The 27,856-nt window shown below is 59.9% G+C and overlaps 2 protein-coding genes across 6 annotated transcripts; one reads left to right on the forward strand and one right to left on the reverse strand.

The window, feature by feature from the left end:
* Positions 1-1,825: 1,825 nt before the first annotated feature.
* TCN2 (transcobalamin 2) lies at positions 1,826-16,102 on the reverse strand. 3 transcript variants are annotated; one of them, XM_075013187.1, is made up of 10 exons: positions 15,856-16,102; positions 14,381-14,600; positions 11,045-11,234; positions 10,183-10,340; positions 7,801-7,971; positions 7,476-7,651; positions 6,639-6,816; positions 4,542-4,737; positions 3,371-3,492; positions 1,826-2,601 (listed from the first exon to the last, which is right to left on the reverse strand). In XM_075013187.1, the coding sequence occupies exons 2-10, from the start codon at positions 14,433-14,435 to the stop codon at positions 2,540-2,542; spliced, it is 1,308 nt and encodes a 435-aa protein (XP_074869288.1). In that variant the 5' UTR covers positions 14,436-14,600; positions 15,856-16,102; the 3' UTR covers positions 1,826-2,539. The 3 variants fall into 3 exon arrangements, 2 of the variants coding, with proteins under 2 accessions (XP_074869288.1, XP_074869286.1); XM_075013185.1 differs by lacking the exon at positions 15,856-16,102 and adding an exon at positions 15,093-15,678; XR_012648062.1 differs by lacking the exon at positions 15,856-16,102 and having other exon boundaries at positions 2,585-2,601; positions 4,527-4,737; positions 14,381-15,719.
* A 162-nt stretch (positions 16,103-16,264) lies between these two features.
* Positions 16,265-27,640, forward strand: PES1 (pescadillo ribosomal biogenesis factor 1). 3 transcript variants are annotated; one of them, XM_075013179.1, is made up of 15 exons: positions 16,265-16,481; positions 16,712-16,791; positions 17,920-18,073; positions 18,802-18,911; positions 20,391-20,562; positions 20,929-21,018; positions 22,557-22,673; positions 22,932-23,003; positions 23,266-23,355; positions 23,526-23,656; positions 24,038-24,163; positions 24,431-24,615; positions 24,802-24,938; positions 25,774-25,941; positions 26,880-27,640. In XM_075013179.1, the coding sequence occupies exons 1-15, from the start codon at positions 16,458-16,460 to the stop codon at positions 26,964-26,966; spliced, it is 1,743 nt and encodes a 580-aa protein (XP_074869280.1). In that variant the 5' UTR covers positions 16,265-16,457; the 3' UTR covers positions 26,967-27,640. The 3 variants fall into 3 exon arrangements, with proteins under 3 accessions (XP_074869280.1, XP_074869281.1, XP_074869282.1); XM_075013180.1 differs by having other exon boundaries at positions 24,805-24,938; XM_075013181.1 differs by lacking the exons at positions 16,265-16,481; positions 16,712-16,791 and adding an exon at positions 16,849-16,998.
* The last annotated feature ends 216 nt before the right edge of the window (positions 27,641-27,856 follow it).

Raw genomic sequence — 27,856 nt, forward strand, 5'->3', positions numbered from 1 at the left:
CCATGCTGGGCTGGTGCTGTGCAGCCAGAGGGAGGGAGGGAGGGAGGAGGACCCTGCAGATTTCTCCAGGTGCTCCCCATCTCAGCAGACCACAGACCCAACAGGCAGGGACAGAGCTGGGAACAGATCTCCTGGCTCCCAGGCCAGTGCACTCTCCCCTAGGCTTCATTGCCTCCTGGAACACAGGCAGTGGCCGAGCGTATCAGAGCCTGCACCATGAGCTGGAGAGAAAGGCGCATGAGCCCCCAGGTAGCAAAGGGGGGTATTATGCCAGCCTGCCCCTAGGCTCGCCCTTGCCTCAGTGCAGGCCCCGGAGCAGGAGATGTACCACCCCTCCCACGATGGGGCTCAGCAATACGCTGATGGCCTCATCACCCTTCTAAAGCGGGGCTGGGAAATGCAGGGCCAGATCCAGCCTGCCCGAACACGCGACTGGCCAGCTGCACGAGCCAGCACTGGGCAGGGTGCGAGGGGCAGCTCTTCCCTCTAGCTGGTGGACAAGAGGAGGCCGTGCTCTGACACCTGCTGCAGCGTGGCTGGGAGGCGGCACCTCCGACTGCAGCAGGTCTGTGCCATCCAGTTCCCAGCCAGACTCGCTACCCACCGCTTCGTCCTGCACCTTCCCTCACTTTCAGGCCTGCCACCCCTCCTATCCCCTCCCTCCCCGCCAGACCCCCCACTCCCAGCCCCTCCCTCCCGGCCAGACCCCCCACTCCCACCCCTTCCTATCCCCTCCCTCCCAGCCAGACCCCCCACTCCCAGCCCCTCCGTCCCAGCCAGACCCCACACTCCCAGCTCCTCCTATCCCCTCCCTCCTGGCCAGACCCCCCAACTCTCAGCCAGACCCCCCACTCCCAGCCCCTCCGTCCCAGCCAGACCCCCCACTCCCAGCCCCTCCCTCCCAGCCAGACCCCCCACACTCCCACCCCTTCCTATCCCCGACCTCCCAGCCAGACTCCCCACTCCCAGACCCCTGCCTCCCCACCAGACCCCCCACTCCCACCCCCTCCCTCCCGGCCAGACCCCCCACTCCCAGCTCCTCCTATCCCCTCCCTCCCAGCCAGACCCCCCACTCCCAGCCCCTCCCTCCCGGCCAGACCCCCCACTCCCAGCTCCTCCTATCCCCTCCCTCCCAGCCAGACCCCCCACTCCCAGCTCCTCCGTCCCAGCCAGACCCCACACTCCCAGCTCCTCCTATCCCCTCCCTCCTGGCCAGACCCCCCAACTCTCAGCCAGACCCCCCACTCCCAGCCCCTCCGTCCCAGCCAGACCCCCCACTCCCAGCCCCTCCTATCCCCTCCCTCCCAGCCAGACCCCCCACACTCCCACCCCTTCCTATCCCCGACCTCCCAGCCAGACTCCCCACTCCCAGACCCCTGCCTCCCCACCAGACCCCCCACTCCCACCCCCTCCCTCCCAGCCAGACACCCCACTCCAGCCCCCTGCTTATCCACCAGATCCCCACCTCTTGCCCACTCCCTGGCAGGCACTTCATGCACTGAACCTCTCATTTGTGGCTTCACCTCAGAGCCTGGGCCAGGGCTCACAAGGTCTAATAACCTGGGGATCACAGAGGAATTAATCTGACCCACGTGAAGCCCCAAACTTTGGGCTTCCCTGCCTCTTCCCCACTCCTCCCCTCCTGTGAGGCTAGAGGGTCACCAGTGGAGTGAAGGGGCACAGTGGGCAGCCACAGCAGTGAGAGTTGGGATGTTGCCTCTCACTCTTGTGGCTCCTGACTGATTCTTCTGTAGATCAGTGGCCCCAGGCCCGAAATAGGTTCCCCCACCCTGCCATGAATAGAGAATGTTGAAACCTTTCGCTTTGGACATAAATTAATATTTTACTTTATTTAAAACAAAGTTTGGAAAGCTACCATGATAAAGTGAAACCACTTCATCTGTTAATTAGTCTGATTTTGATTAATATTTCCTTTCCTCAAGGTTACACGCCCCCCCAAGGTCAGAGCTGCAGGAGCTGAAGAAGAATCACATAGTATTTAAGGTATTTTGAGAAAAGCAAAGGCACTTTGCTGTCATGAGCAGCTGGCTGGTGGATGGCTGAAAGGTTCACACTGAGCAGCCAGTAAGTCTGAGAACCCCTGCTGTGGATGCAAACACCTCCTTCTATGTACACACTGGGTGGCAGTTTAGACAGCCCCAGGGCGGCAAGGACTAAAGCAGCCTTAGAAAATCAGGATTACCACGGGCTGTGTTGGCACAGTCAAGGCTTTTCACTCCCGCCAAACCCATGGTCAGGTTCCTTCAAGCATCTGGCTGTGCTTGTTCTCCAGTGGAACGGGTCTCCATGGCAGGAGAAAACGTTCCCTTGGGACTGACAGCCGGATGCACACACATTGCTACGAGGGCCGCGGACTTGCGTTATGGATTTGTCAGTGGGAAGGAAGATGCTGCTCTGTAGGCACAGGGCTCATGCATTGCAGGTGTGTGATGCCTTGGCCAGCCAAGACCACCTGCCTCTGGGACAGAGACAGATGCAGAGTTCACTGAGGAGCGAGATGAGGCAGACAGCAGGCCAGCTACCACATGCTAAACCTCAGGAGAATGGACTCTCCTTCCTGCGGCTGGTAGTCAGCGATACCTACAAAACAAAACAAGACAGCAAAGCACAAGTCCATGAACCAGATAGAGCAGCCTAGACACAAACTCAGGGACTTGTACAGCACAGATGAATTAGGAGCAACAGCCACTAGCCCAGAGACACTCTGCTTCTTTGGGGTTTGGGACCACTCCACATGCAGGAGATACTGGGAGGGATTTCCTGGATCCTCATAGGAGCTCCCAAGGTGCTGTCATCAGTGCTGTGTCTGACACCTCACAATCACTAACGTAGTTATGCAAGGCAGGGCCATGCAGCTATCCCCACTGGGCAGGTGAGCAACTGAGTCACCAGCCCAAGAGAACCGAACCCTGGTCTCCTGCATCTTCAGCTAGTCCTCTAACCACAAGCCAGCTTCCTTGATGAGATGGAGCCCTGAGCAGGAGCTGAGCCCCAAAGAGCCACAACCTGGAGTCCCCATGGAAAAGAGGAGTACCTGCAGGCATTGCCGCTGCTCTGGGAAGGGACAGCTCAGCTGGCAGGCTAGCCACCTGGGCCAGATGGAAAGCCACCAAGCAGAGAAAACCTGGCTGGCTTGGCAGGCAGCAGCCTTGGTGTGTCAGCTGACAAGTGCTGCCAGCGCAGACAGGAAGGCCGATTGCTGGGCTATCCCAGTCACATGGGGAAGCAAAGGCCAGTGCATCCATCTCCTGGCCATGCCTGGGGCAGTGGGGCTAAAGTAGCGTGTCCCAAACTCAGTGACCATGTGTGGTACCAGGCCGCACTGGTTCCCATGCCCTGCTCCCCTCACCGTTCTGAAGACTGGTGTCCGGGGCCTGGAGGAGCTGCCAGTACCTCCGCTCTCCGGTGCTGGCTCTCACTCCCATCACTGCGGTTAGCATCGGCCCATGCAGGGTATCCTGGGTTTCAAACCTAGAGTTGGAGAGGAAGGAGAGGAGGGGCCGTGACCGCTGCTTGTCTCTGCTTCAGTTCCGCTTGGGCAGCAGCAGTCCATGCATCACAGTCCTGGTAGAGGGACTGATGGCCTAGGAGCACAGCCCTGAGTACGCATGCCTGCAGATGGGGCCACATCTCCCGTCACACGGAGGCACCGCGAGTAGCCCCTGCCTGGGGCTAGCAAGCTGGTAGGACAGAAGGCCAAGCAGCAGTGCTGCAGAATGGCTCCTGCGAGAGACCCTGGGCCAGAAAAAGGAGCTGGGCATGGACCTGGCCAGGGATTACTGGGTTACTGGCACCACCAGCAACTGCTCCGCACTGCCCCCCCCCACCAAAAGGCAGAGGCATCAGGTCTACTGTCTGGACTGCTGTGGCTCTGAGTCTGTGCAACACTTAATCCTCATGCAGGCAGCAAAGGTAGCAAGATGCTGATCTGGAGGGAGTTTCCCCAATGTGCTCACTGGAGAACTGTCTCTGGCTAGCACAAGAGTGGGGAAATTCAGGCAGGCACCAGGTCTGGGGAGATCCCATTACTCACCCTCTGGCTCAGCCCACGCACCAGGGAGCTAGCCATTCCCCCACACCCAGTGGAGCCTTACACAAACCACAGCCTTCTCTAGCACAGCAGGAGTTGGTTCCTAGGCACCTGCCTCCCAGAACTGTTGTAAGAATCCAACACCTTGTGAGTGGCAGCATCTCCAAGGGGCCTAAGAAATCCAGAGCAGGTGGAACACTTGTGCTGCTAGTGAGCGAACCTGGTGCTCTCCTGCAGGGCCTGGTCTGTTTCATGGCCCTTCATGGCAGCCTGGGGGGATAAGCTCATCTGAGCATTACGGGAGTGGAACAGAGTCCAGGAGCTCTGCCCGCCCGCTCTGGGGGCTGGGCACCACGGCTGAGAGTTCGTCCTGGGGAGTGCAGGCCAGACGCCTGCTAGCATGGGGGTAGCCCCCCCGGACTGCCTCCCTCTGGCTGTAGGAGGTGGTGTACCCAGCAGCCTTTGCCCAGCGCACCCAAGAGGCTCTCACGTGAACTGCCTGGGGCCCTGCTCCGCAGCGGTTTGCAGTACGTCCTGGAGGGAGGAGCCAACAGGCACCTGGATGGACTGTCTGTACAGCACGTTGGGACTCGGTGGACATTCCACTGCCAGCTGAACAGTGATCATCTCCACCCCCGAAGTGACTGACCCAACTCGCAGGCAGCTGGGGTCCACCTCCAAAGTCCCTGGGAGAAAGAGAGAGGCTGTCTGAAACACCAGTAGTCTCACAGGCCCTGTTGGGAGCCCTGGCCCAACAACCTCCTGCCCTAACCCGCTTTGCTGGGCTCTGGGATTCCCCCACAAGCCCCTTTCCTCAAATGCCCCATTACAGTGACTATAACTCCAGCATCTCCCTGGCCTTCCTAGACTCATAGAATGCTAGGACTGGAAGGGACCTCGAGAGGTCACTGAGTCCAGCCCCCTGCCCTCATGGCAGGACCAAGTACTGTCTAAACCATCCCTGATAACATCTATCTAACCTGTTCTTAAACATCTCCAGCGATGGAGATTCCACAACCTCCCTTGGCAATTTATTCCACTGTTTGACCACCCTGACAGTTAGGAACTTTTTCCTAATGTCCAACCTAAACCTCCCTTGCTGCAGTTGAAGCCCATTGCTTCTTGTTCTAGCCTCAAAGGCCAAGAAGAACAAGTTTTGTCCCTCCTCCTTATGACACCCTTTTTAGATACCTGAAAACTGCTATCATGTGCCCCCTCAATCTTCTTTTTTCCAAACTAAACAAGCCCAGTTCTTTCAGCCTTTCTTCATAGGTCATGTTCTCTAGACTTTTGGTCATTCTTGTTGCTCTTTTCTGGACCCTCTCCAATTTCTCCACATCTTTCTAGAACTGCGGTGCCCAGAACTGGACACACTACTCCAACTGACGCCTAACGAGGGCAGAGTAGAGCGGAAGAATGACTTCTCATGTCTTGTTCACGACAACACACCTGTTAATGCATCCCAGAATCATGTTTGCTTTTTTTGCAACAGCGTCACACTGTTGACTCATATTTAGCTTGTGGTCCACTATAACCCCTAGATCCCTTTCTCCTGTAGTCATTCCTAGACAGTCTCTCTCCATTGTGTATGTGTGAAACTGATTGTTCCTTCCTAAGTGGAGCACTTTGCATTTGTCTTTATTAAACTTCATCCTGTTTACCTCAGACCATTTCTCCAATTTGTCAAAAGCATTTTGAATTTTAACCCTGTCCTCCAAAGCAGTTGCAACCCCTCCCAGCTTGGTATCCTCTGCTAACATAACAAGCGTACTTTCTATGCCAACATCTGATATTGAACTGAACTGGTCCCAAAACAGACTCCTGCAGAACCATAAGAACGGCCATACTGGGTCAGACCAAAGGTCCATCCAGCCCAGCATCCTGTCTGCCGACAGTGGCCAGTGCCAGGTGCCCCCATCTGTTATGCCTTTCCAGCAGGATTGAGAACCATTGAGAACTATTCTGTGAGTACAGTTATCCAGCGAGTTTTGCACCCAGCTTATAGCAGCCCCATCTAAGTTGTATTTGCCTAATTTATTGATGATATCATGTGAACCTGTATCAAATGCCTTACTAAAGTCTAGGTATATCACATCCACCGCTTCTCCCTTATCCTTCTTCTTGGTGGGGTCTGCCACTGGGCCCCAGATCTGCGCCCCTGGCTCTAGTGTCCCCATGGACATGGGAGTTAGGAGGCAGGTTGCTGCAGCACCCCCATGTTTGGCACCCAGCTTCTCCATGCCCAGGTGCTGGCCCCACTTCTGACCCGCCAGACCAGGTCCTGGCCTCCAGGCAGCTCCTCCAGGGTCCTGCTGTCCCTGCAGGCTGCTGCCGCCAGGGTCCAGGCCACCAGTCCTGCAGGCTGCTGCCCCCAGCGTGCAGCTCCCTCTAGCTCTGTCTAGGCTGCCAGCTGTCCCGGACCAGACACCATCTGCAGCAATGGCATCTGTACAGGACAGCTGGCAACCCTCGGTCTGACTGCACCCTGGGGGGTGAGGGGCGCAAGTAGATATGGAGGGGCAGAGCTCAACACCCCCACCCTGAAAATAGTTCCAGTGCCACTGAGTGTCCCTGTCCTTCTGGTTACCTGGCCCTGCCTGGCACTGCAGGGTAGCAAGGTCCAGGTAGCTCTTGCCGTACAGCACAGGCAGCAACTGGGACATGATCATGGGGTTCTGGATGTGACCCCGCTTCAGGCCCAACAGGAGGGCTTCCATGCCTTTGGGACACTCTGGCTTCTTGCTCATCCCTGTGGCGATCAGGAGCTAACGGGAAAGGTTCGGAGGAAGGGAGAAAAACCTTGTTTCAAACAGCTGACCCCCCACTTCCACGCCGAACACAGGGGAAGGACCCACCGGAGATTGGGGTGCCCTCTCCAGCTGCCAGAGCCAGCCAAGCTGCACTCCCTGCAACTCTGCCCCCAGTCCTCTGCATTCAGCCCTACCACAGGACTCGGTGCTGCAGGAGAAACAGTCTCCCCATGGCACCCTGCAAGGCAGCTGCCTCCCTTCCTGCGAGTTGGGTGGGTGCAGGAGGTGAGACCAGCACAAACCAGAGCATCGCAGTGACCACTCAGCATGCTCCCAACAGGAGCACTGCAGTGACCACACAGCGCGCTCCTGAGGGGCACAAGACCAGCACAAACTAGAGCACTGCAGTGACGGCTCAGTGTGCTACAAACAGGAGCTCGGCATGCTCACAGTCCAGCCAGGCAAAGGCTCTGCGGCTCAGTCAGCAGGTCCCTCTTTGTAGCGTGGGCCTCCCACAGGTCTGAGGTGCAGCACAGACACCACCTCCCAAAGCCTCCTCCCAGCAAGGCCACCAGAAGGGGCCAGGCCACGGTGGCCTCTCCCCGCCTTGGGAGCCGGGACCCTGTAAGCCCACGGGGGGCAGGAGGACATGCGCTGCGACTGACTCTTCCCACCTGCACAGCCAATGGGCTGCTGAAGATGTTGCCGAAGGTGCCCTGGGCGGTCTGAGCCTCGAGAATGCTGCCAGTCGCTCTCTGGACAGCCTGACTGATGGCTGTCCCAAGGCTGGGATCAAAGACCGCGGTCTGCTTCAAACAGGCGAGGGCCAAGCCTGCCATTGCTGTGGTGTCTGCAGGAGGCAGAGCGTGAGAAGGGGTTACTGGGGCCCCAGCCCTGCCCACACAGGGGAGCTGACTTGCACGCATGTCCCGAGGGAGATGCCAGGCCATGCTGCGTGCCGGGGAGCTGACATGGAGGGCCATGCCAGCCAGCACATACCCACAGAGAGCCCACCGCTGCGTGTGAACTTGCTGCGCTTCTCAGCATTCAGGAGATTCAGGAGCTTCTGGATCACAGGTGTGTCAATCCTCTTGTGGTGGACACACAGGGCCAGGACCCCCAGGCTGTATTGGTAGTAGCTGGTGACAGGGTGGCCCTTCCTCTGGTAAGCTGTGAGCATGAGCAGGGAGTGGGGATGAAGACAGTAGCATGTGCTCCCCTCCCCACGGCAAGCCCACCAAGCCGCCCCCCACTCTCCATACCCCAGGAGGCTGCAGCAGGGGCTCTCCTCATCGCCTCCTGTGGGGAGGAACTGACACAGAAAGCTAGTGTGGCAGCCCTGCCCCCACCCAGCCCACTCAGAGAGGGGGTGGAGGAGGTTTGGGCAAAGAGATGCACCCTGCTGTTCCCAGCCGATGCTGTGCCGTGACGAGCCCAGATGGGGCTGTGCCACAGACCTGCACCTGGAACAGAGAGCTAGTGTCCCGTGGACAGTCTTCCGCCAGTAGGGCCTTGGGGCTGGCAAGCGTTCCACCCTCCTCCGCGCCGCCAGCCCCCGGGGAAGCGTCCCGCCCCTCCTCTGCACCACCAGCCCCTCCTCCGCGCCGCCAGCCCCTGGGGCAGCGTCCCGCCCCTCCTCTGCACCATGTCCCGCCCCCCGGGGACGGCGTCCTGCCCCTCCTCCGCACCGCCAGCCCCTCCTCCGTGCCGCCAGCCCCCGGGGAAGTGTCCCACCCTTCCTCTGCACCACCAGCCCCTCCTCCACACCGCCAGCCCCTGGGGCAGCGTCCCGCCCCTCCTCCGCACCGCCAGCCCCTGGGGCAGCGTCCCGCCCCTCCTCTGCACCACCAGCCCCTCCTCCGCACCGCCAGCCCCTGGGGCAGCGTCCCGCCCCTCCTCTGCACCACGTCCCGCCCCCCGGGGACGGCGTCCTGCCCCTCCTCCGCACCACCAGCCCCTCCTCCGTGCCGCCAGCCCCCGGGGAAGCGTCCCACCCTTCCTCTGCACCACCAGCCCCTCCTCCACACCGCCAGCCCCTGGGGCAGCGTCCCGCCCCTCCTCTGCACCACCAGCCCCTCCTCCACACCGCCAGCCCCTGGGGCAGCGTCCCGCCCCTCCTCCGCACCGCCAGCCCCTGGGGCAGCGTCCCGCCCCTCCTCTGCACCACGTCCCGCCCCCCGGGGACGGCGTCCTGCCCCTCCTCCGCACCGCCAGCCCCTCCTCCGTGCCGCCAGCCCCCGGGGAAGCGTCCCACCCTTCCTCTGCACCACCAGCCCCTCCTCCACATCGCCAGCCCCTGGGGCAGCGTCCCGCCCCTCCTCTGCACCACCAGCCCCTCCTCCACACCGCCAGCCCCTGGGGCAGCGTCCCGCCCCTCCTCCACACCGCCAGCCCCTCCTCCACACCGCCAGCCCCTGGGGCAGCATCCCGCCCCTCCTCTGCACCACCAGCCCCTCCTCCACACCGCCAGCCCCTGGGGCAGCGTCCCGCCCCTCCTCTGCACCACGTCCCGCCCCCCGGGGACGGCGTCCTGCCCCTCCTCCACACCGCCAGCCCCTCCTCCGTGCCGCCAGCCCCCGGGGAAGCGTCCCACCCTTCCTCTGCACCACCAGCCCCTCCTCCACACCGCCAGCCCCTGGGGCAGCGTCCCGCCCCTCCTCTGCACCACCAGCCCCTCCTCCACACCGCCAGCCCCTGGGGCAGCGTCCCGCCCCTCCTCTGCACCACCAGCCCCTCCTCCGCACCGCCAGCCCCTGGGGCAGCGTCCCGCCCCTCCTCTGCACCACGTCCCGCCCCCCGGGGACGGCGTCCTGCCCCTCCTCCACACCGCCAGCCCCTCCTCCGTGCCGCCAGCCCCCGGGGAAGCGTCCCACCCTTCCTCTGCACCACCAGCCCCTCCTCCACACCGCCAGCCCCTGGGGCAGCATCCCGCCCCTCCTCTGCACCACGTCCCGCCCCCCCGGGGACGGCATCCTGCCCCTCCTCCGCACCGCCAGCCCCCAGGGAGGCGTCCCGCTCCTCCTCCGCACCACCAGCCCCCGGGGAAGCGTCCCGCCCCTCCTCTGCACCACCAGCCCCTCCTCCACACCACCAGCCCCCGGGGAGGCGTCCCGCTCCTCCTCCGCACCACCAGCCCCCAGGGGGGCGTCCCACCCCTCCTCCGCGCCGCCAGCCTCCGGGGCGGCATCCCGCCCCTCCTCCGCACCACCAGCCGCTCATCCGTGCCACCAGCCCCTGGGGTCAGCGTCCCGCCCCTCCTCCGCACCACCAGCCCCCGGCCCTCCTCTGCACCACGTCCCGCCCCCCCCCCCGCACCGTCAGCCCCCGGGGTCAGCGTCCCGCCCCCCCTCCGCACCGCCAGCCCCAGCAACACCCTCTTACCCATCTGCTCCTTTTCCTTGTGGAGATGAAGCTTCAGATGGGTTACCAGCCGCCTCTGCTGGCGCGTCTCCATGTCATGGCAGGCAGCCCGCAGTGCCAGGAGGTACAGAGCCAGGCGGCCCGTCTGCAGCTGCTTCTGCTGGCCACCTGCTGCAGGGCTGCGGTAACAACAAAAGCCAAACACCACATGGCACCTCCTTCCCCACCTGCCCTCTGGCTGTGGGAAGCCAAGTCCCCAGGGGCAGAAGACCCCAGCTCTGGGACAGAGGCAGGCCTGGAGAGCTGTAGCAGCATTTGGGGCCTGACGAATTGTAGCCTTGAGCTTTTCTGGGCCCGGCAGGACCTGTAATGCCTCCAGCCCCAGGTAAATCAGCAGAGAGACACCACGTCCTCCTCCCCCACCCTGTCTGGGCACTTCCCCAGGGCATCAGTGCAGTGGGGCACAGGATGCTGGGCAGGGCTCCCTCTCGTTTTTCCTACCCACGTGCAGAACACATTTTGTTCTGTGCACAGAGGCATGTGCGGATGGACACTGCCAAAAGAAACACACACTGCCGGCTCTGAGTGCTCTGCTAATGAGCTGGGCAGCACCTGAATCTCTCCTGGGCGGCCGCCCAAGAGCTCAGTTTCCAGGGAACACTGATGCTGGGGCACGTGTGGGAGGTCACTGCACACAAGGAGCAGAAAGCCAGCCCACGGATAGGAGCCCCTGACAGGAAGAGGGTGGCAGTGAGAAGGCAGGGAAGAAGCTTGGTTATCTGGCATGCCGACACCCCTTGGGTGCCTCTGACAGCGACAAGAGGGGGACTGCTCCTTCCTTGCTCCATTTCTGATGCTGGATTTTGTGCCCCGCTGGCTGTACCTGCTGCTGCCAGGCTGGAAGACATTCCTCAGCCGCTGGAGGTACTGCTTCTCTTTCTCCGGGTTGTGCTCATCAGAAAGACGAAGAGCCACGTACACACTGGGGTTCGGCTCCACAGACTGATCCTCGCTGAGTCTCAAGAGCTCCAAGTTCAGGCATTTGATCAGAGCAGATCCTTCCCTGGGGATTTCTTAGAGAAAAACAGAGGAGGAGAAGGGAGAATGAGCATCATGAAGCAGAGTAGAGAGGGAGTTGTGTGGGGAAAACAGCAACTGTGTAACACGCAGAGCATTAGCCACAGAGCTCAAAGCCCGTCACAGAGGGAAGTCTCCCTTTAGAGCAGGGATAAGCAAGCTTTTTACATCAGTCCCTATTTTTCATCTTATCCAGAGCAGACTAGGCAAGGCCAGAAGTGTCCTCAGAAGTATGAGCAATGTACGGAGATCTACACAGTAAGTGTCCACACCAAGCTTAAGCTGTGCCACAACTGTGTCATACCAACACTACTATATGGCTCAGAGCGCTGGCAGATGACAGAGTCCAACCTTGCCCAGCTCTTGTCCTTTTATACCATGAGCCTTCACAAAATACTCTGGATATTTTGGCTGAAGACAATCTCCAACCACAACCTGCTCTTGCGATGCCACCAGGAGAACATGACTTCTATCATCATGAGAAGACGTTGGAAATGGATAGGGCACGTGATGAGAAGGGAGGCAGGCACCACTGTAAAGATAGCGCTTCCCTGGACGCCTAAGGACAATGGAAATGTGGGAGGCCCAAGATGACATGGCGGCCTACTGTTGAGGCAGACACAAAGAGAATGAACTAGTACTGGGACACACTGGAGAAAATGGCCAAAGACAGACAGAAGTGGAGGACCTTCCTTTGTAGCTGCCCAACATGCCAGCAGGCATAACGGGCTCTAACTAACCAACCAACCAACCACTTTTCGTCCCTACAATTACCAGCACCCCAACCCCCAACCTGTCTAATGTAATCCGAACAACAGAAATTTCAGTTATGCTCATGGGGGTGGGGAAGCAACCCTTTTGGCATAGGTAAGAAAATAAACCTGTAGACTGTAAAAACTTTATTAATTAGTATATAATGTGAATGCCCAAATATAAAAGCAGTAACATATTTCGACACTTTTAATGAGATGGATGAGCCTGAGACTCAGCAGCCAATTGTGATCCACCCCTCACCTTAGGAAATGTCATGCTCCCCTGATGGGCCTCCCCCTCTCTCAGCACACCCCTGCTCTAGGGCATGGAGGCATAGAGAATGGGAAATGACTGCTCTGAAGTCTCACAACAAATCATGCCATCCTTAGTCCTCAGGCTGGAATCCAACATCCTGGGTTCAGACTTTTCCAGTTCAGAACTGTGCCTATACCTGAAATCTGAGGCCAAGCAGTGGGTGCCAGGAAGGGACTGGGCACAGAGACCTGGTGCTTTGCACAGCCTGTGTTAAAGCTCACATAGCAAACCCACCTCAATAACAGTCCATCCACTATGGGTGCTGGAAGACATTAACAGGAGAGGGAAGAAACAATGGCTTATCGACCAAGGAACTGGACCCAGACTGGTTGCCTTACTCTGGTCTGGATTGGGTTCAGCATGGCTGGGAGGCACTTTGGGGAAGAACAAGACATGTTCACTAACGCATGCAGCAGCAGCTCTAGCTGCACAGGGGGCTTTTCTGGGCAATGCTAAGCTGTGACCGGCTTCTTTGCTATGCCTTGGTCTGAGCAGCATTTTCTGTGTTGCATCACATTCTTCAGAGGTGTCCAGCAAAGCCTTGGGCCTGCTCAGCATGGATTCCTGCAACAGCCTTTTTCCTCTATTGCCTCTCTGCAGCAGCTGGACAGTGCGTGGTCTGAGTTTAGATGGCCAGATTTGAGACTTGGAAAGCAGGAAGTCGGCCTCCCCCCGCTCCAGACAGACTGACCTCAGCTCAGCAGGAAGAGAAGCCATCAGCCATAACCCATGTATAGTGAGCAGAACAACTGAGAGGCTCAATGCACCCATGTGACCTCCTGGGAACGAAACTAGAAGACCGGCTGGCTGAGGGGACCAGGAAGGAGATATGGAGCCTTTTCACTCCAAGGCATCATAACTGGCCCTGGTAGGTGCTCTCAGCAGAGGATCCAGAAAATATGGAGACCAATGGCAAAACCCTGGCCCCATTCAGGAATAGAACCCCAACTGACTTCAGTGAGGCCAGGCCTTCACCCCATATTCCAGTAGGAGGAGGAGGACCCTCCAGGATCTGGGCCCTAGAAAAAGGGAGACCTCCATTGTCACTGCCCCTGCTGTGTCTGCTCTGGTCACAGACAGAGACGATTGGTCTCCAGATGTAACCCACACCCCTCGGGGTGTGAAAACAAAAAGCAGTCAAGTAGCACTTTAAAGACTAGCAAAATAGTTTATTAGGTGAGCTTTCTATTTTGCTAGTCTTTAAAGTGCTACTTGACTGCTTTTTGTTTCGATAGCGTATAGACCAGCACGGCTCCCTCTCCGTCAGTATTCAACCCTAGGGGTGTGGTTCACTGTCCCATGCAGCGGCACCTAGACCACTTACAGAAAGAACGAGTCCTCACGATGGCCTCAGCTGGAGCCAGCTGCCTTTTAGCTCACACCGTAGGGGCTCCTGCACTAGGCTCCAGATAGGAATCCACCTGTGGGCAGTCACACAGGGATCTCCTAGCACTGAATAAACTTTAAGCCATAGGGCAGGAGGAAGGGGGAGAGGGGCACAGTGCACTGGTGCGCCAGCTGGCTCCCATTTCAATACAAGCCGTTTGCTTACACGAAGGGCAGAAGGGCACTGCTCCCCGCAGTGACTGCAGAGGGCGGCTCTGGGGAGAAAGGCAGCATCCGCTTCCTAACAGGCAGCCAAGTAACAAGAGTGTAAACCAGGAACTGATGAATCCTTACAACCACCATGGGATTAGGCCAGGATACCAGGGCTACCACCCTCAGTCGCCACAAAACCACCAAGACTCCTTCATGCTCAGGAGCTCTGTTAGCTCTCGTGAGAAAAGGTACGTACATCAGCACAAGGCCTGCAGAGCACCAGGCTGCAGCATTGCTTCAGGGCGGACTTCCTGGAAGAGCACCCCAGACCCCAGCACCAAACCCCAGCCGTGGCTAGTTTTTAGTGGGAAGGAGAGAGCTTCCTCCACCTCTTGGGGGGAAGTGTGGGGGGTCACTGTGTGTTATCAATAGATGCATGGGCGCTGAAATGGGGAGAAGGGTTTGGAGCAGCCAACTGCATTTAAAAGTCCCTTGTGGTACAGGAAGAATGTGTGTAGAAAGTATCTCTACTCACCACAGAGCTGCACAGGGAGGCCCAATCCAGTGAGGATGAGAAGGAGCAGCCACATGCTGGGCTTGTATCAGCAGTAGAGAGAAGACAGCAGAGAGCCAGAGGCAGTGATCAGGGCTCTGGGACCTTCAGGGCCCAGGGCCACAGCAGTGCTACGCCAATTCCTGAGGTCACTGATTAAACCAGGGAAGTGTTGCAAGGAGATCCTCTGCTGGGTTGGGGGCTAAGTCAGCAAAAACAGAAAGGACTTTGGCTGAGTGTGAAAGGAAGAGAGACAAAGAAAGCCAGAGCTGCTAGGAACAGATTTAAAGGGGCACAACTGTTTTTTCTTTCCTGTTTCCTTTTGCGCCCTCCTGGTCACCTGCCCTGGTCTCCTCTCCTCACACAGAGAGCATCTTGTTAACCAGGCTGAGCAGAGCTGTTTTTCTCCATTATCTCTGAGTAGTTAGAATAATTGAATCATAGCAAACTAAAACAAAAAAGCAGTAAGGTAGCACTTCAAAGACTGTTGGAAGAGACCTCAGGAGGTCACCTCGTCCAGCCCCCTGCTCAATGCAGGACCAACCCCAACTAAATCATCCCAGCCAGGGCTTTGTCATGATTTTCTAATGTGCTAGAGCTTCTGAACTGCTTACCAAATAATTAAGTTTTAATAAAACCATACTCAAAGCATGCATCTAGCATGCAACAAAGGAAGGACTCCAGCCATGCCTACCGAAGAGGGGCCTGTCCCCTAGGAAAGAGTGACTGTGGAAAGGATTAGGGAGTCTAACAGACGAGCTGCTCAATGAGTTCTCCTGGTGAAGCTGTGACATGAACAGCTGCGGGCACCCTGGGAAGGCTGGCAGGGTGACTGGCCAGTGGGATGCTGCAATGTGGCCACCAGCCCCGCGGGGAGCGTTGGGACAGGAGTGGGAGAGGGTGAGACAGAGCCACACCCGCGGCGCCCTGTACGGGACACCCGCAAGGCTCGGCAGCTGCTGGAGCTGCAGACAGACAAGTTCTGGGCACAGTGCCCAGCACCCGCAGGGCGCCCCCGGCAGAGAAGGGCCCGGCGGGACCGCAGCGGCGAGGGCGGCTCGTCACGGGAGCCAAGAGCCCGCGCGAGCTGCGGAGGGGGCAGCGTGGAACTGCCGGGCACGGCGGCAGCGGGCAGGAGGCCGCGCCCGGGAGCGCAGGCTGCGCGGCACACACGCGGCACACGCGCAGGCTACGCGGCACACGCGCGCCCGGGAGCGCAGGCTGCGCGGCACACACGCGGCACACGCGCGCCCGGGAGCGCAGGCTGCGCGGCACACGCGCGGCACACGCGCGCCCGGGCTGCAAAGGACGAGCGGAGGCCGCCCGACGAGGCGCCGCGCGGGCACACCGCAGAGCCGGCGGGAGCCCCCGAGTGCAGCCCGCGCCCCCGGCAGCGGCCCCCGCCGCCCAGACCCTCCCCCGCGCCCGGAGAGACTCGCGTGAGCCCCGCCCCCCACCAGCGAACGAGCTGCGAGCCTGAGGGGGCGGGCGCGCCTCAGCCAGCTCGCGTCACGTGACGTTGCTGTGCCCGCCCACGAGCTGTCCGTCTCCTGGGGCGCGTCACGTGACGTTGCTGTGCCCGCCCACGAGCTGTCCGTCTCCTGGGGCGCGTCACGTGACGTTGCTGTGCCCGCCCACGAGCTGTCCGTCTCCGGGCGCCTCAGGGCTGCTCTCTGCAGGTGGAGACGGACCGGTGCGGCTCCCCGACCCTGTAGTGGTCACGTGCTAATTCCCTGCCCGAGTCTTCCCCCCGCCCCCTCAAACGGCCTCACAGCCCCTCCCCTCTCCCAGCGTGCCCCGCGCGCTTGCCTACGTATCCCGGCAGGACCCCGACCCCAGGGTTGTCCGTGTCACGCCTGAGCGGCCGCGCGGCCTTCGGTGCCTGTTAGGGACTCCCCTATCCCGGCACCGGTGGGCTCCCGGCTAGGAGAGCGGCAGGCAGCCAGGCGGGCGAGGTGCTCGGGGCTGCTGTCCGCACAGGCAGTGAGCGGGCAGCCTCGGACCAGGGGGTCCTCGAAGCGGCGAGCGCGGACGCCACGCGGGGAGGCGAGCCGGAGCCATGGGCGGCCTGGAGAAGAAGAAGGTACCGGGCGGCGCGGGGGAGGGTCCCCGCGGGAGACACCCCAGGGCCCCGCAGTGTCCGGGGGAGGCCCGGCGCGGCCCGGCCCGGCGGCGAGCGGGCGGCGCTGTGCGGCCGGGCCCTGTTGGGTTGGGTTGTACCCACCCCGAGCCCGCCCTGCGCTGCCCGGCCCGGCCCGGCCCGGCCCGGCCCGGCCCGGCCCCTGATGCGCTTCTCCCTTCCCCTGCCCGCAGTACGAGCGGGGCTCGGCCACGAACTACATCACCCGCAACAAGGCGCGGAAGAAGCTGCAGCTGAGCCTGGCGGACTTCCGGTGAGGAGCGCGGCGGGCGGCGGGTGCCGAGCCCTGGGTGCGGAGTTCCTCTGCGCCGGCCCCGCTGGGCGCTCTCCGCTGCACGGCTGCTCTCTGGGAGGGATTCTGCCCCCGGGTTGGTGGCTCTCCGGGCCCAGCTCAGCCTGTCGCTTGCGTGGAAAGGCTGCTGGAAACCGGCTCCGCTGAGAGACGGGGCGCCCCTCCCCAGTGAGTTGTTTACAAAATCCTCCTTCCACCGCGGGGGGCTGGGGGAGAGGGCACATGTCCGGGTTCACCCTTCAGGTGTGGTCCGCCTCCAGCTGAACTCAGCGACTCGGAAGCGGTTTCTGCCAGCACGTGGTGCCCAGTGTGACCTCGCCCATCAGGGCTGTGGGAACCGCTGTCCCGTTCTGTCTTCCCTGCCCTTCCATTACATGGGCTTCAGTGACCGGAGCACGGGGCTGGAGAGTGCTATGTTAGCAGGAGCCGCTCACCCACTGCCACCGCTCATTGGGAGAGCTCCTTCCCACGCTCTAGTGGTAGAGCAGCTACACAGGAGTGCTGGACGGTCCCTAGTCGGAGTCTCAGCTTGTGATGTGTGCGCTGCCTTCTGGGGAAAGTACCAGGAGTAGTACTGCTGTCTTAGTAGGGACTTGAAGCTGTCTCCTGGAAGGCTGCCGATGTGGCCATAGCTTCATTGGTGAGTACGGATCCTGCTACATGCAGCTCTGAAAGAACGGCTGGGACCAGTGCTGCCTTTTGCTATTCGGAGATCCACCTTGAGGAGCACAGCTGGTTTTCAGTAGTTACTTCAAATCCTACCTTTGCACTGTGCTGTAGTACTGAGCCTGGTGCCTTAGCGTGGATCCTGCAGGGACTGCCCCAAAGCAAAGGCAGACCTGTGCAGGGGGCAAGCTTGGGAATGTCCTGGTTTTCAGAGGGTTGTTTACCCCCCAACCCACCACCTGAACTCTGTGCTAATGAAGTTTTGAAGCACTCAACTAACAAGCGCTTGAAAAAGCTTTCAGCTGATGAACTTCTGCAGCACTGGGCCTGTGGTGGCTGGGGGACGAGAGGCTCTGCTCCTGGGAACAGTGCCCAAGCCACCCAGCGTCTTTGTGTGGAGGCTGACCTCTGTGTCTGTTACAGGCGCCTGTGTATCCTGAAGGGGATCTACCCCCATGAGCCCAAACACAAGAAGAAGGTGAACAAAGGTTCCACTGCCGCCCGGACCTTCTATCTCCTCAAAGACATCAAGTTCCTTCTTCACGAGCCCATCGTCAACAAATTTCGGGATTACAAGGTAGCCCAGGACCAGCTGAGTCCTAAGTTACCCTAGCTCATTTCCATTCATCTCATACCACTCTGCAGAGTTTGGCCTCCCTCACCTGAGCTCTTGCACTATCCATTGTTGTGCATGTTGTTAGCATGCTGGGGCTCTTGGGGTGGGCATGCTGGGGTTTGGAAACCCAGGGAGTTGCCAGGTGGCTGCTCAGGCTGCTGGCCTGGTAGAGTACCTGCCAGCAAGCTGAAGCCTGCGCAGCAGCCTGACTGCCATTGCTGGTGCAGCGTGTTGCTGTAGAGCCCACTGCACTTGTTAACATGCCACAGGAGCTTGTCTCAGGAGTTTGCTCGTGTGAGGAGATGCTGCACTAGGGGACAGTAATGGTTTTAGCTGAGTGCGTGGAGGTGCCTGGTGCTTTACTGTGAGCTATGGGGCTGGTCAGTGTGATTCACTGAAGAGAGCAGTGGGCTGGGAACCAGGACTCCCAGTTCTTTCCCCTGCTCAGCACCTGGCTTTCTGCTGACCTCAGACAAGTGCCCTCAGTCTTGTCTACCATTGTAGGCCATGCTGCCAGAGGCAGGTTTTGAGTTGGATCTGTTAATCTGCACATGCAGGGCTGTAAGGGAGCCCAGGGCAGTGATGGTGTCTTGGTGGGCTCTGTGCGCCTTGACCAGCAGTGTGACGGTGTGGGAAGTGGTCACATGATCTCATTCCCGTGCAGCACCCTGTACCTTTCTGTGCTGCAGGTGTTTGTGCGGAAGCTCCGGAAAGCCTATGGGAAAAGCGAGTGGAATGCTGTGGAGCGGCTGAAAGAGAACAAACCCACCTACAAGCTTGACCACATCATCAAGGAGAGGTGAGGACGGGCTGCTGGGATGCAGACAGCACATGGGGGGAGGGCACAAGAACAGCCCCCTGTGCTGCATAGTTGATACGCTCAACACACACTGGCTGGACCGGGGAAGGCTTATTCTGATCAGCAAGAGGCTGGACTGGGAATGTCACGCTGCCAGCAGGAGGGCCCATACCTGGGATGCTGCTTGGGCTTGATGTCCTGCAGTTCTCCCCCTTGCAGCTTCTGTAACTGACTTGTTCCTGGGAGTTGCCTCATTGCCTTTAAGCTGCAGTCTGTGGGTTGGTGAGACAAAGGAACAAAGCAGTGCTGAGGCTCTGCAGCCTTGATCCACGTTCCGGGCCTTGAGGCTGTGTGGTACCTGGCAGGGTAGTGTGGGCTCCCATGCTCTCCCAGTGTGGTGGTTTCAGAGCCAGTCGTAGCAGAGTGTGACTTGTACAAGTGGCCTGCCCTGTCCTGGTGGCGACTGCAGTGAAGTGGGAAGGGTGCACCCACGATCATGTTGTAATCAGCTGAGCTGGTCTGCATTCCTGTGGTGCCAAGGCCCCACTGAGCTTGGTGCTGTACAGCCGCCTACCACGAGACAGCCCTGTCATGGGGAGTTGATGTTGGATAGACAAGACTGGGGCTTGTGGGGGAACAGACAAGGGAAGAGGCGCTGCAGGGCTGGGATTGGATCCGAAGTCTTGTGGTGCTCTAACCCAAGCTCCTCCTGCTTTGCTTGGCAAGATCTTGGCTGCACGGCTTGCTGTGTGTGTGGAACGTGTTGCGTGGCAGTGCGGTGGGGCAGGCTGTCCAAGGCCACGAGCTCTGAGCGATGTAGCGAGGCACCATTTTAATCTTTGAGAACCTCTTTCTCCGGTGGCTGATTTGAGTATCCAGGTGTTGCCAGTCACGCTGACAGAGGAGCTGTGCGGATCAGCTGCAGTCCACAGTAGGTGTGGCGGTACCATGAACAGACCCGAGCAAGAATCCGCAGCTAATGTCTGTGGCGTGTGTTGGTGACATGACCCTTGTGACACCTTGGCTTGTGTGCTGCATTGTGCATGAGTGTTTTCACAAGTCAGGCAGAAGGAAGGTTTATTCTCACGCTAGTGAGCTCCCCAGGCTGTCTCCATCTTGTTCCTCCCCACTGTGTGTGTTCTCTTTGCTGCTTGCCTGGGTGCCCGTGGTGGGGCTTTCTACCTGCCTGACCCACTCCAGAGTGGGTCTGGACTCCTGACCCCACTGGCAGAGCAGTGACTCTGCAATCAGCTGCTTTGCTGTCTTCTGGTGCCAGCTGTTGGGGGAGGCACTCAGCTGTGAGGGAGCTGCTGGCTAGAACTGCTGAGGTGGGCCCCGGGAGTGGTTCATGGAGCCTCCACTCAGCTGTTAGGCCCTAGCAGTTGGCAGGGTAGTGTGTTGCCTTGTTAGCCAGTTGGGAGGATGCTGCTTGTGGGAGCCTCTCCTGCACTCTCCAGGGTTCTCCTGTGGCACCTGCAGGTACCCGACTTTCATTGATGCTCTGCGGGACCTGGATGATGCCCTCTCCATGTGCTTCCTCTTCGCCACCTTCCCGCGCACCGGAAAGTGCCACGTGCAGACCATCCAGCTGTGCCGCCGCCTCACCGTGGAGTTCCTCAACTACATCATCGCCTCCCGCTCCCTGCGCAGGGTAGGGTCCCCGCCTGGCTGGCGATGGCCGAAGGGGCCCTCGCGCAGCTGGCAGGGCCTTTGGTTCCAGAGCATCCACTCGCCAGCTCCTGCTTGCGCTAAGAGCTCCTGGGGAGGAAGGAGGGGAGGCGCCGGGCCATGTGCAGCAGGGCACCACTGTGCTGCTGTCAGCCTGTGCTGCAGAGACACCCCTCCCCAGTTAGCTAGTGATTGACAGGTGCCCAGTACAGCTCTGAGGGCTTTGCTCGTGCTGGGGGTTGGGAGGGAATGCTTGTGGGGTTGGCAATGCGCTAGCTAGGCTATCTCCTGTACCATGAGCAGCCACACCCCTGCCTCTTCTGCAGCTCTTCTGGTGCTCTCCCTCCAGGTGTTCCTGTCCATCAAAGGGATCTACTACCAGGCCGAGGTGCTGGGGCAGCCCATCACCTGGATTGCTCCCTATACCTTTGCCCACGATGTGAGTCCTGTCTGCTCTGCTCCTGTCTGTCCATCCCCCAGCACCATAAGGTCTGTCACTGAGATGAGGGGCCTGGAACCCCTCCATCAATGTGTGGGGCAGGTCCCTAGGAGTGTGCCAGGTGGTTCCTCAAAGCTGCTGGCACTGAGCTCCCTCTAAGACCCTGCGCTGCAGCACAACACGTGGTGCCTGGGGTTATCGGGGGCTGGGACCCCCCAGAGGAACACCTGAAAATGGCCTACCCACCCCCAGCTCTTCTGGGGCATCTCTACCCCTGCCAGGGGTCAGAGGCCCCACCCTGCATGCACTACTCAGTGTCCCTGGTGCACGGATACAAAACTTATAGCTGCCTCCATCCTCGCAGAAAGAGCTGCGAATACCTCTGGCTGTACAGCGGATGTCCGTAGGTTTGCCGGGCTCTACATACCAGCCCAGCCATCTTATTGTTCTCCTCTTGGGCTGCAAATAACTAACCTGAGTAGCCCAGGTGGTAGTTCAAGGCTAAGTAGGGCTGGATGGCTGTGAGTGGGGTGGAAGGAGGGACGGGGCTTTCCCAGGCTCAGCTGTTCCTGTTGGTGCATGTGGGGAGTGGAGGTGACGTTGCAGGCCTTGGGCCAGGTCCCTCGTTAGCTGTGGCCTGTCTCCGCACAGGCTATGGAGACTGCGCTGCTCTGTAGAGGTCAGACCTGACGCAGGGCAGTGCGGAAGGGAACCTCTTTATGCAGGTTGATCTTTGCTTTGGGATTGACAGAGGTTCCCTCGTTCCTTGGCAGTCCCTGGAGTTCCCAGGGCAGCGTGTGGGGGACATACAGGCAGTGCCACCTAGGGACATACTCTGCTGCTAGCATGTCATGTCTGCCTGGCTGAGGGACTGGGGTTGGAGGTGACTCTGCAAGCTCCCTCCCACCAGCCCTCAAGGACCTTTACCCAGGCTTGGGAGCTGCCTGACGTGCCTGCTGAGGGCTTAATGAGCAGCCTGAGATGGCTAGCCTCGGGCAGGGAGGCAGCTCCTTGAGTGCTAGGTGCACTAACCGGGTGGGAAGGCTTGTGCCTGTAATGCAGGCAGTATGTTCCTTCCTGCCGTTGCCTAGCAATTGAGCTCTCCCTGGCTAACAGCACCTGTGACTGCTCCCACTGCAGAGGGCAGACAGCCAGCTTCTCCCTTCCAGTGGGGGGGCACAGCCCCTCTCCTCTGTGCACCTGCTGTGGGGGCTGGGGCTGAGCGCTAACCAGGCCGAGAGCTCCTGGGCCTTTGGGCGTTGGCAGGGAGGGGTACAGTGGTGCTGTCCTATGGCTCCGATGGGAAAAGTGAGGTACAGGGAGAGGCAGTGACTTCCCCAGCCCAAGATCATGCAGCAAGGCAGTGGCAGAGCTGCGGAAAACACCCGGGTGTCTGTGGCCTCTCTAGAGAACTGAACCCACCTTCCCCACCCTGAGCTGGTTGGCTCAACGTGGACTTTGCTGGAGCCCCATTTGGGGAGTGAGCTGGGGGGATGCTGATCACTGCTGCCCCCTGCTGACCTCCACGACTCTTCCAGCACCCGACGGACGTGGACTACAGGGTCATGGCAACCTTCACGGAATTCTACACCACACTGCTGGGCTTCGTCAACTTCCGCCTCTACCAGTCCCTTAACCTGCACTACCCCCCCAAGGTGAGGGCTTGGGGTCAGGAGCTGGGCCCTGGTACCCGGGGGACTGCAGTGATAGCCAGGCTCTTCCCCTTGCCACTGTCCCTAATGCAGGGGGGCAGCCTGCGCTCAACCTCTTTCTCTCTCTCCTTTCCACACTCTTCCTCCCCCCCCCAACTGGGTAGCAGTGGCTTCTGCAGGAAGGGTGATGAGTGTCTGGGGGAGGTAGCAGCAGGACCTGGCCCAGCTCTGGCCCCACTGTCACCCTTCTCCCCGCTGCAGATGGATGCCCAAGGGGAGCAGAAACTGGAGGAGGGGGAGACCTACGCCATGGACTCAGAGAGCTACATGGAGGTGAGGCCCTGCCTGGCATTGGACCCGCATTTCTCCCTGGAGCTGGTTAATGCCCTGTGTCCCGTCCCCATTCTCCTCCCCCCCCTCCCCCCCAAAGACAGGCTTTGCTGCCGAGCGGGACCCTTCTGAGCTCCTCTGGTTCTCACCCCAGCTGGCCCTGGTGGGCGTCACAGCCCCATCCATGGCTGGCAGAATGCAGCTGGGTGATCTGACCCCCTTTAGAGGAGCTGGGTGTGACGCCTTCCTGGTCTTTCTGCTCCAGAAGCTGTCGGCTCTGAGTGCCAGCCTATCCCGAGTGGTAGCGCTGAGCCCAGAAGATGAGGTGCAGGTGGACGAGTTCCCCACGGATGGGGTAAGCACCAGCATGTTGGATTTGTCACTGCTGCAAGGAGAGGGGCAGTGCGGGAACAGGCCAGGCACGCAGCAGGGGCCTCCCTGTTGGGCCTCTCCTTGTCTCAGGTTGGCACGTGGGGAGGGGAAGGTATGGCAGGGGAGGCTCTCACACTGCCTTGCTGTGGCCAGGAGGTCACGGAGCAGGAGGAGGCAAGGAAGAAGGAGCAGGAGGCGGTGGAGAAGCAGAAGAAGTTGTTTGAGGGGCTGCGGTTCTTCCTGAACAGAGAGGTGCCGCGAGAGCCGCTGGCCTTTGTCATCCGGTACGTCCAGATGCCCCTTCCTCTGGTGGGGGGACATTCCTGGCTGCCCTAGGGACTGAACTGGATGAGTGCCCCTATCGAACTCCAGGCACCCTCCAGCCACACGAGCAAGGGTTAAGCCAGGTTTGGTGCTTTGGCTGGGAGAACTACCCAGCGAGGCTGGGCTGAGTGGGGTCCCCAGGGGAGCCTGGGAGCACGCTTGTGGGTCGCCTTGGGCTCTGTAACAAGCGGGAGGAAGGGGAACTGCATTCCTGCTTCTCTCAGGAGTTGAGGCTTCCCCAGCCCTGTTCTCCTGGGATGTCACTGCATGCCTGCAAGCTCCCCCGCGCACTAGTCCCTGCCCCGCCAGCTGCATTGGCAGGTGTGGTTCTCATTGGGCAGCTGTTTCGGCGGCGAGGTGTCGTGGGACAAGTCCGTGTGCATTGGTGCCACCTACAGCGTGATGGACCCGACCATCACCCACCAGATTGTGGATCGGCCCAGCCTGGGGAAGCAGGTGATTGGCAGGTGAGCTTTGCCCTGGTCTCTGTTGGGCGGGGGCCTGAGCCTGCGCAGGAGGGGCCCTGAGCATCCTGCTCTGAGCCCTCAGCATTCCACCCTGCCGCCTCTGGTGTCCGTTGTTGGCTGCAGTGCGCTTTGAGCCAGGCCCCCCTGAGCGGCTGCTTCAATCCCCTTCTCCCCACATGTTCCAGGGCCTTGCTGCGGGAGTTCCCCTGACTCCCATCCACCACTACTCAACTCTCCCCCTTGCTGACTCCAGCTCCCTGCCCCCAGGTATTATCTCCAGCCGCAGTGGGTGTTTGACTCGGTCAATGCCAAGATGTGCCTTCCAGTGGCTGATTATTTCCCTGGTGTGCTGCTCCCCCCGCACCTCTCGCCCTTTGTATCGGAGAAGGATGGGGACTACATCCCACCTGAGAAGCTGAAGCTGCTGGCCCTGCAGAGGGGCGAGAACCCAGGTAACAAGGAGCCTGAGTCCTTAGGACCCCCCCCAGCTTTCCCACCATGAGCGACCTTTGTCATCTCTCCTTTTGCCGCCTGGGTCCTGGGAGACGTGTCCCTGGGTCTCTGCCAGCCTGTGCCATGCTTCACTTAGGGGTCAGAATCCCACCTGCTTGGTCCTTCTGCCCTCTTGCTTTCTGTAGCAGAAGAGAGTGGGGGAGAGGAGGACGAGGACGAGGATGAGGAAGATGGTGATGAAGGCTCAGGAGAAGAAGAGCTCTCTGAAAAGGAAGAGGAAGGGAGACTGCGGAAGCTGGAGGAGCAGCGATCCCAGGGAAAGGTGCCGTGCGCAGCTATGGAGACCATGTGCCCTGAAGGGGGTGCCCCTGTCGCACTCCAGGCACCCTCATCTTGGCCTCAGTGTGGTAGCAGTGCTGGAACACAGGGTGCTGAATGGCTTCTGCTTTGAGCCCTCTGCAGTGGGGCAGAGCCTGCCCCTGGAGCCACATGCTCCCCTGTACCATCCCCTCGGGCTCAGAGCCAGGTGGTGCTGAGCAAAGGACTTGGCCTTTTTATTAAATAATTTTGACTCCTTAATCTTCATGGGGCTTCTCCCAGAGCAGGTGGAGTCTGGGCCTGGCCAGCCTTCAGTCAAAGCTAGCGCCTTATGCTTAGAGCTGTCTTCCCCAGCCTCACTGAAATCTGCACCACAGCATCCCTGCTGTGCCCACAGGTGTGAAGTCCACATGCTGTGTTCTCGTGGGAGGGAGTGGGGGCTCTCTGCCAGGCTAGAGGGGGCTGGGTGTGGAGAGCAGCTCCGTGGCAGGCAAGAGAGCACCTGGCAGGAGGCGGCTCTGCCAGGCTAGTGGGCACTGTTGGGGGCAGGAGGGGGGGGCAGCAGCTCTGTGCCAGGCTATAGGGGGCAGGCATCTGCACAGCCCCAGCTAGGCAGCGTTGTCTCTTTACTTCATGCTGTAGCTTCTCATGCTTTTGGTGCTGGGGGTCCCAGCTCCAGTTCTAGAGTTCTGGGCCAGATGGCAGCTGGCATGCGCCTGGGTTGCTAGGGGTGGATGACGGAAGCCGGAAAGCCTGTCTGCAGGCCCAGGCTGGGGCTCCCCGCACTCAGTGCAGCGGGGAGACTTCTGAGGGCACTGACACTCCTGTGCCCTCCCCAGAAGCTGCCGGTGAAGGTGTTGCCTGGCGTGGTGCGGCTGGAGGACAAGCAGCGAGCCGCCCTGGAGGAGCAGAGCGAGGAGAAGCGTCTCGCCATCATGATGATGAAAAAGCGGGAGAAGTACCTCTACCAGAAGATCATGTTTGGGAAGAAGCGCAAAGCCCGAGAGGTATCGCATGGCATTGGTTGGGGGCAGGGCTCCTCCCCTCACTGCTCAGCTGGTTCCCGCCCTGCGGTGCATGCTGGGATGGGGGTGACTAAGTGGTGGGGGGCACTAGGCCAGGCCCTGCCCCACACAGCAGAGAATACTGAGTGGGGCAGAAGGGAACCATTTCCCTGTCTGTGAGGGCAGTGGGCCGCATCCCTGCTAACAAGCGGGGAAAGTGGTTAACAGAGGCACAGTCTTGTTCAGCCTCCCAGGGGGTTAGAACGGTGCCGCTGGTTCCCAGTCCTGTGCGCAGAGCATGAGGCCAGGCTGCCTCTGCTGTGGTGTGCACCGCAGGGGAAGGGAGGGGGCGCTCTGACGTTTGGGCCTCGGCTCAGTACTGTTGAAAGGAGTGGTGTAAACTACCTGGGAGCAGGAGGTGGCTTTTTGTGTGATCCCTCCTCCAGCCCACTGAGTCTGACACATTCCCTCCCCCATGGCAGGCAGTGAGAGCTTGGAAGGGGCACTGTGTATGGGGAGACCCTTGCAGCTTCAGCCGGGATCTTGCTGCCATTAAGTACAGGGGAATCAGACTGAGTGTAGTGCTGTTTGTCACCTCTGCCCAGCACCCCTCCCTTAAGCTCACTGCCTGCCTCATGTGGATGTCTGAGCCCCTGCAGAGCTCTGCTTGGGCATCAGCCAAGTTATATCCCTGCTGTCAGCCCAGGGGCTGCAGCCATGGGTCAGCACAATTCCCCAGCTAGAGTCAGCGAGTGACTGGCCTAACCTGCCTCATCGAGGAGCAAGCCTGACCTGGGGGTTGCTGGGCCTGGCTGGAGGCTGAGATCAGGGTCTGAGCTCCTCCAGGGATGGAGAGTGAGTCCAGCTCCAGGAGGGCTGGGACCAGCGGGGAAGAACTGTCCTCGGTGTTGGGGATAACCTGGGCGGTTTCTGCCCCACAGGCGACCAGGCTGGCGGAGAAGAGAAAAGCTCATGATGCGGCCATGAAGTCCGAGAAGAAGAAAACCAAGAAGGCACGACGAGAATGATGGGGCTGTTGGGCTCTGCCCTTCCTCCAGGCCCGGAGCATCTCCTGGGCCCAGGAATTTGCCTCTTACGCCCCTTCTCAGTCCTTCTCCGGGACAGGCCATACTGAATGGAAGACACTAGCCTCTGCCTGGCTGTGACCTTCAGCTCTGTTGGGGCTCATGGATAGCCGTACTTACACCTGCCCCTTTACTCAGAAACAAACTCAGCCTCTCCCCCATGTCAGACTCCTCCATGGGGAGCCTTCAGGAGCATTTCTTGTCTGCTTCACCCACTCCCATGCCAGCAAGCTTAGGGGGGATGGGTCAGTATGTTCCCCCACCTGGTCTCTCCCAGGTGAGACTTCCTGGGGCTGCAGTCAGGTGTTCAAAGGAGCTAGAAGGCAGGTAGACATCAGCAGGCTCATTGGGGGTAGGGGGCCATGCCTGGTGCAGGTGACCATTGAGTCACTGCTATAGCTCGAGCTAATGAGACAAGGGGGGCCCAGGGTGAGCTGGCCCGGGCCCAGATGCTCTTTCAGAGGGCTGCGTGCCTTGCAGCGCGTGCCACGTGCCGCTCTCTGAGCAAGGGGCCGTTTGTTGCCTGTTTTGCATGCTGGGATCTGTGGGCTCCTGGCTGGGCCCTGTGCTGGGCTGTAATTTTACTGAATTTTAGTAAAGGGAGTTTTCAGAGCTGGCCTCCTGACTGTTCTCTCATCCCTCGTCGGCTGTGCCAGGTGTGCTTGTGGTAGGACAGCTGCTGCCCGGACAGTCTCGGGGCTCTGTGCAGGAGCTGCCCGCTCCTCCCACTTTGAGCAGAGTCACCATTCAGCACTGGCCTTGGAGTGAATGCAGAAAATACAGGGCAGAGTGGGAGTGTTCTCTTTCTGAGGAGGTCAGTGCTTCTCAGAGTC

Source organism: Carettochelys insculpta, chromosome 18 (genome assembly GCF_033958435.1).
Source record: "Carettochelys insculpta isolate YL-2023 chromosome 18, ASM3395843v1, whole genome shotgun sequence".
NCBI lineage: Eukaryota > Metazoa > Chordata > Testudines > Carettochelyidae > Carettochelys > Carettochelys insculpta.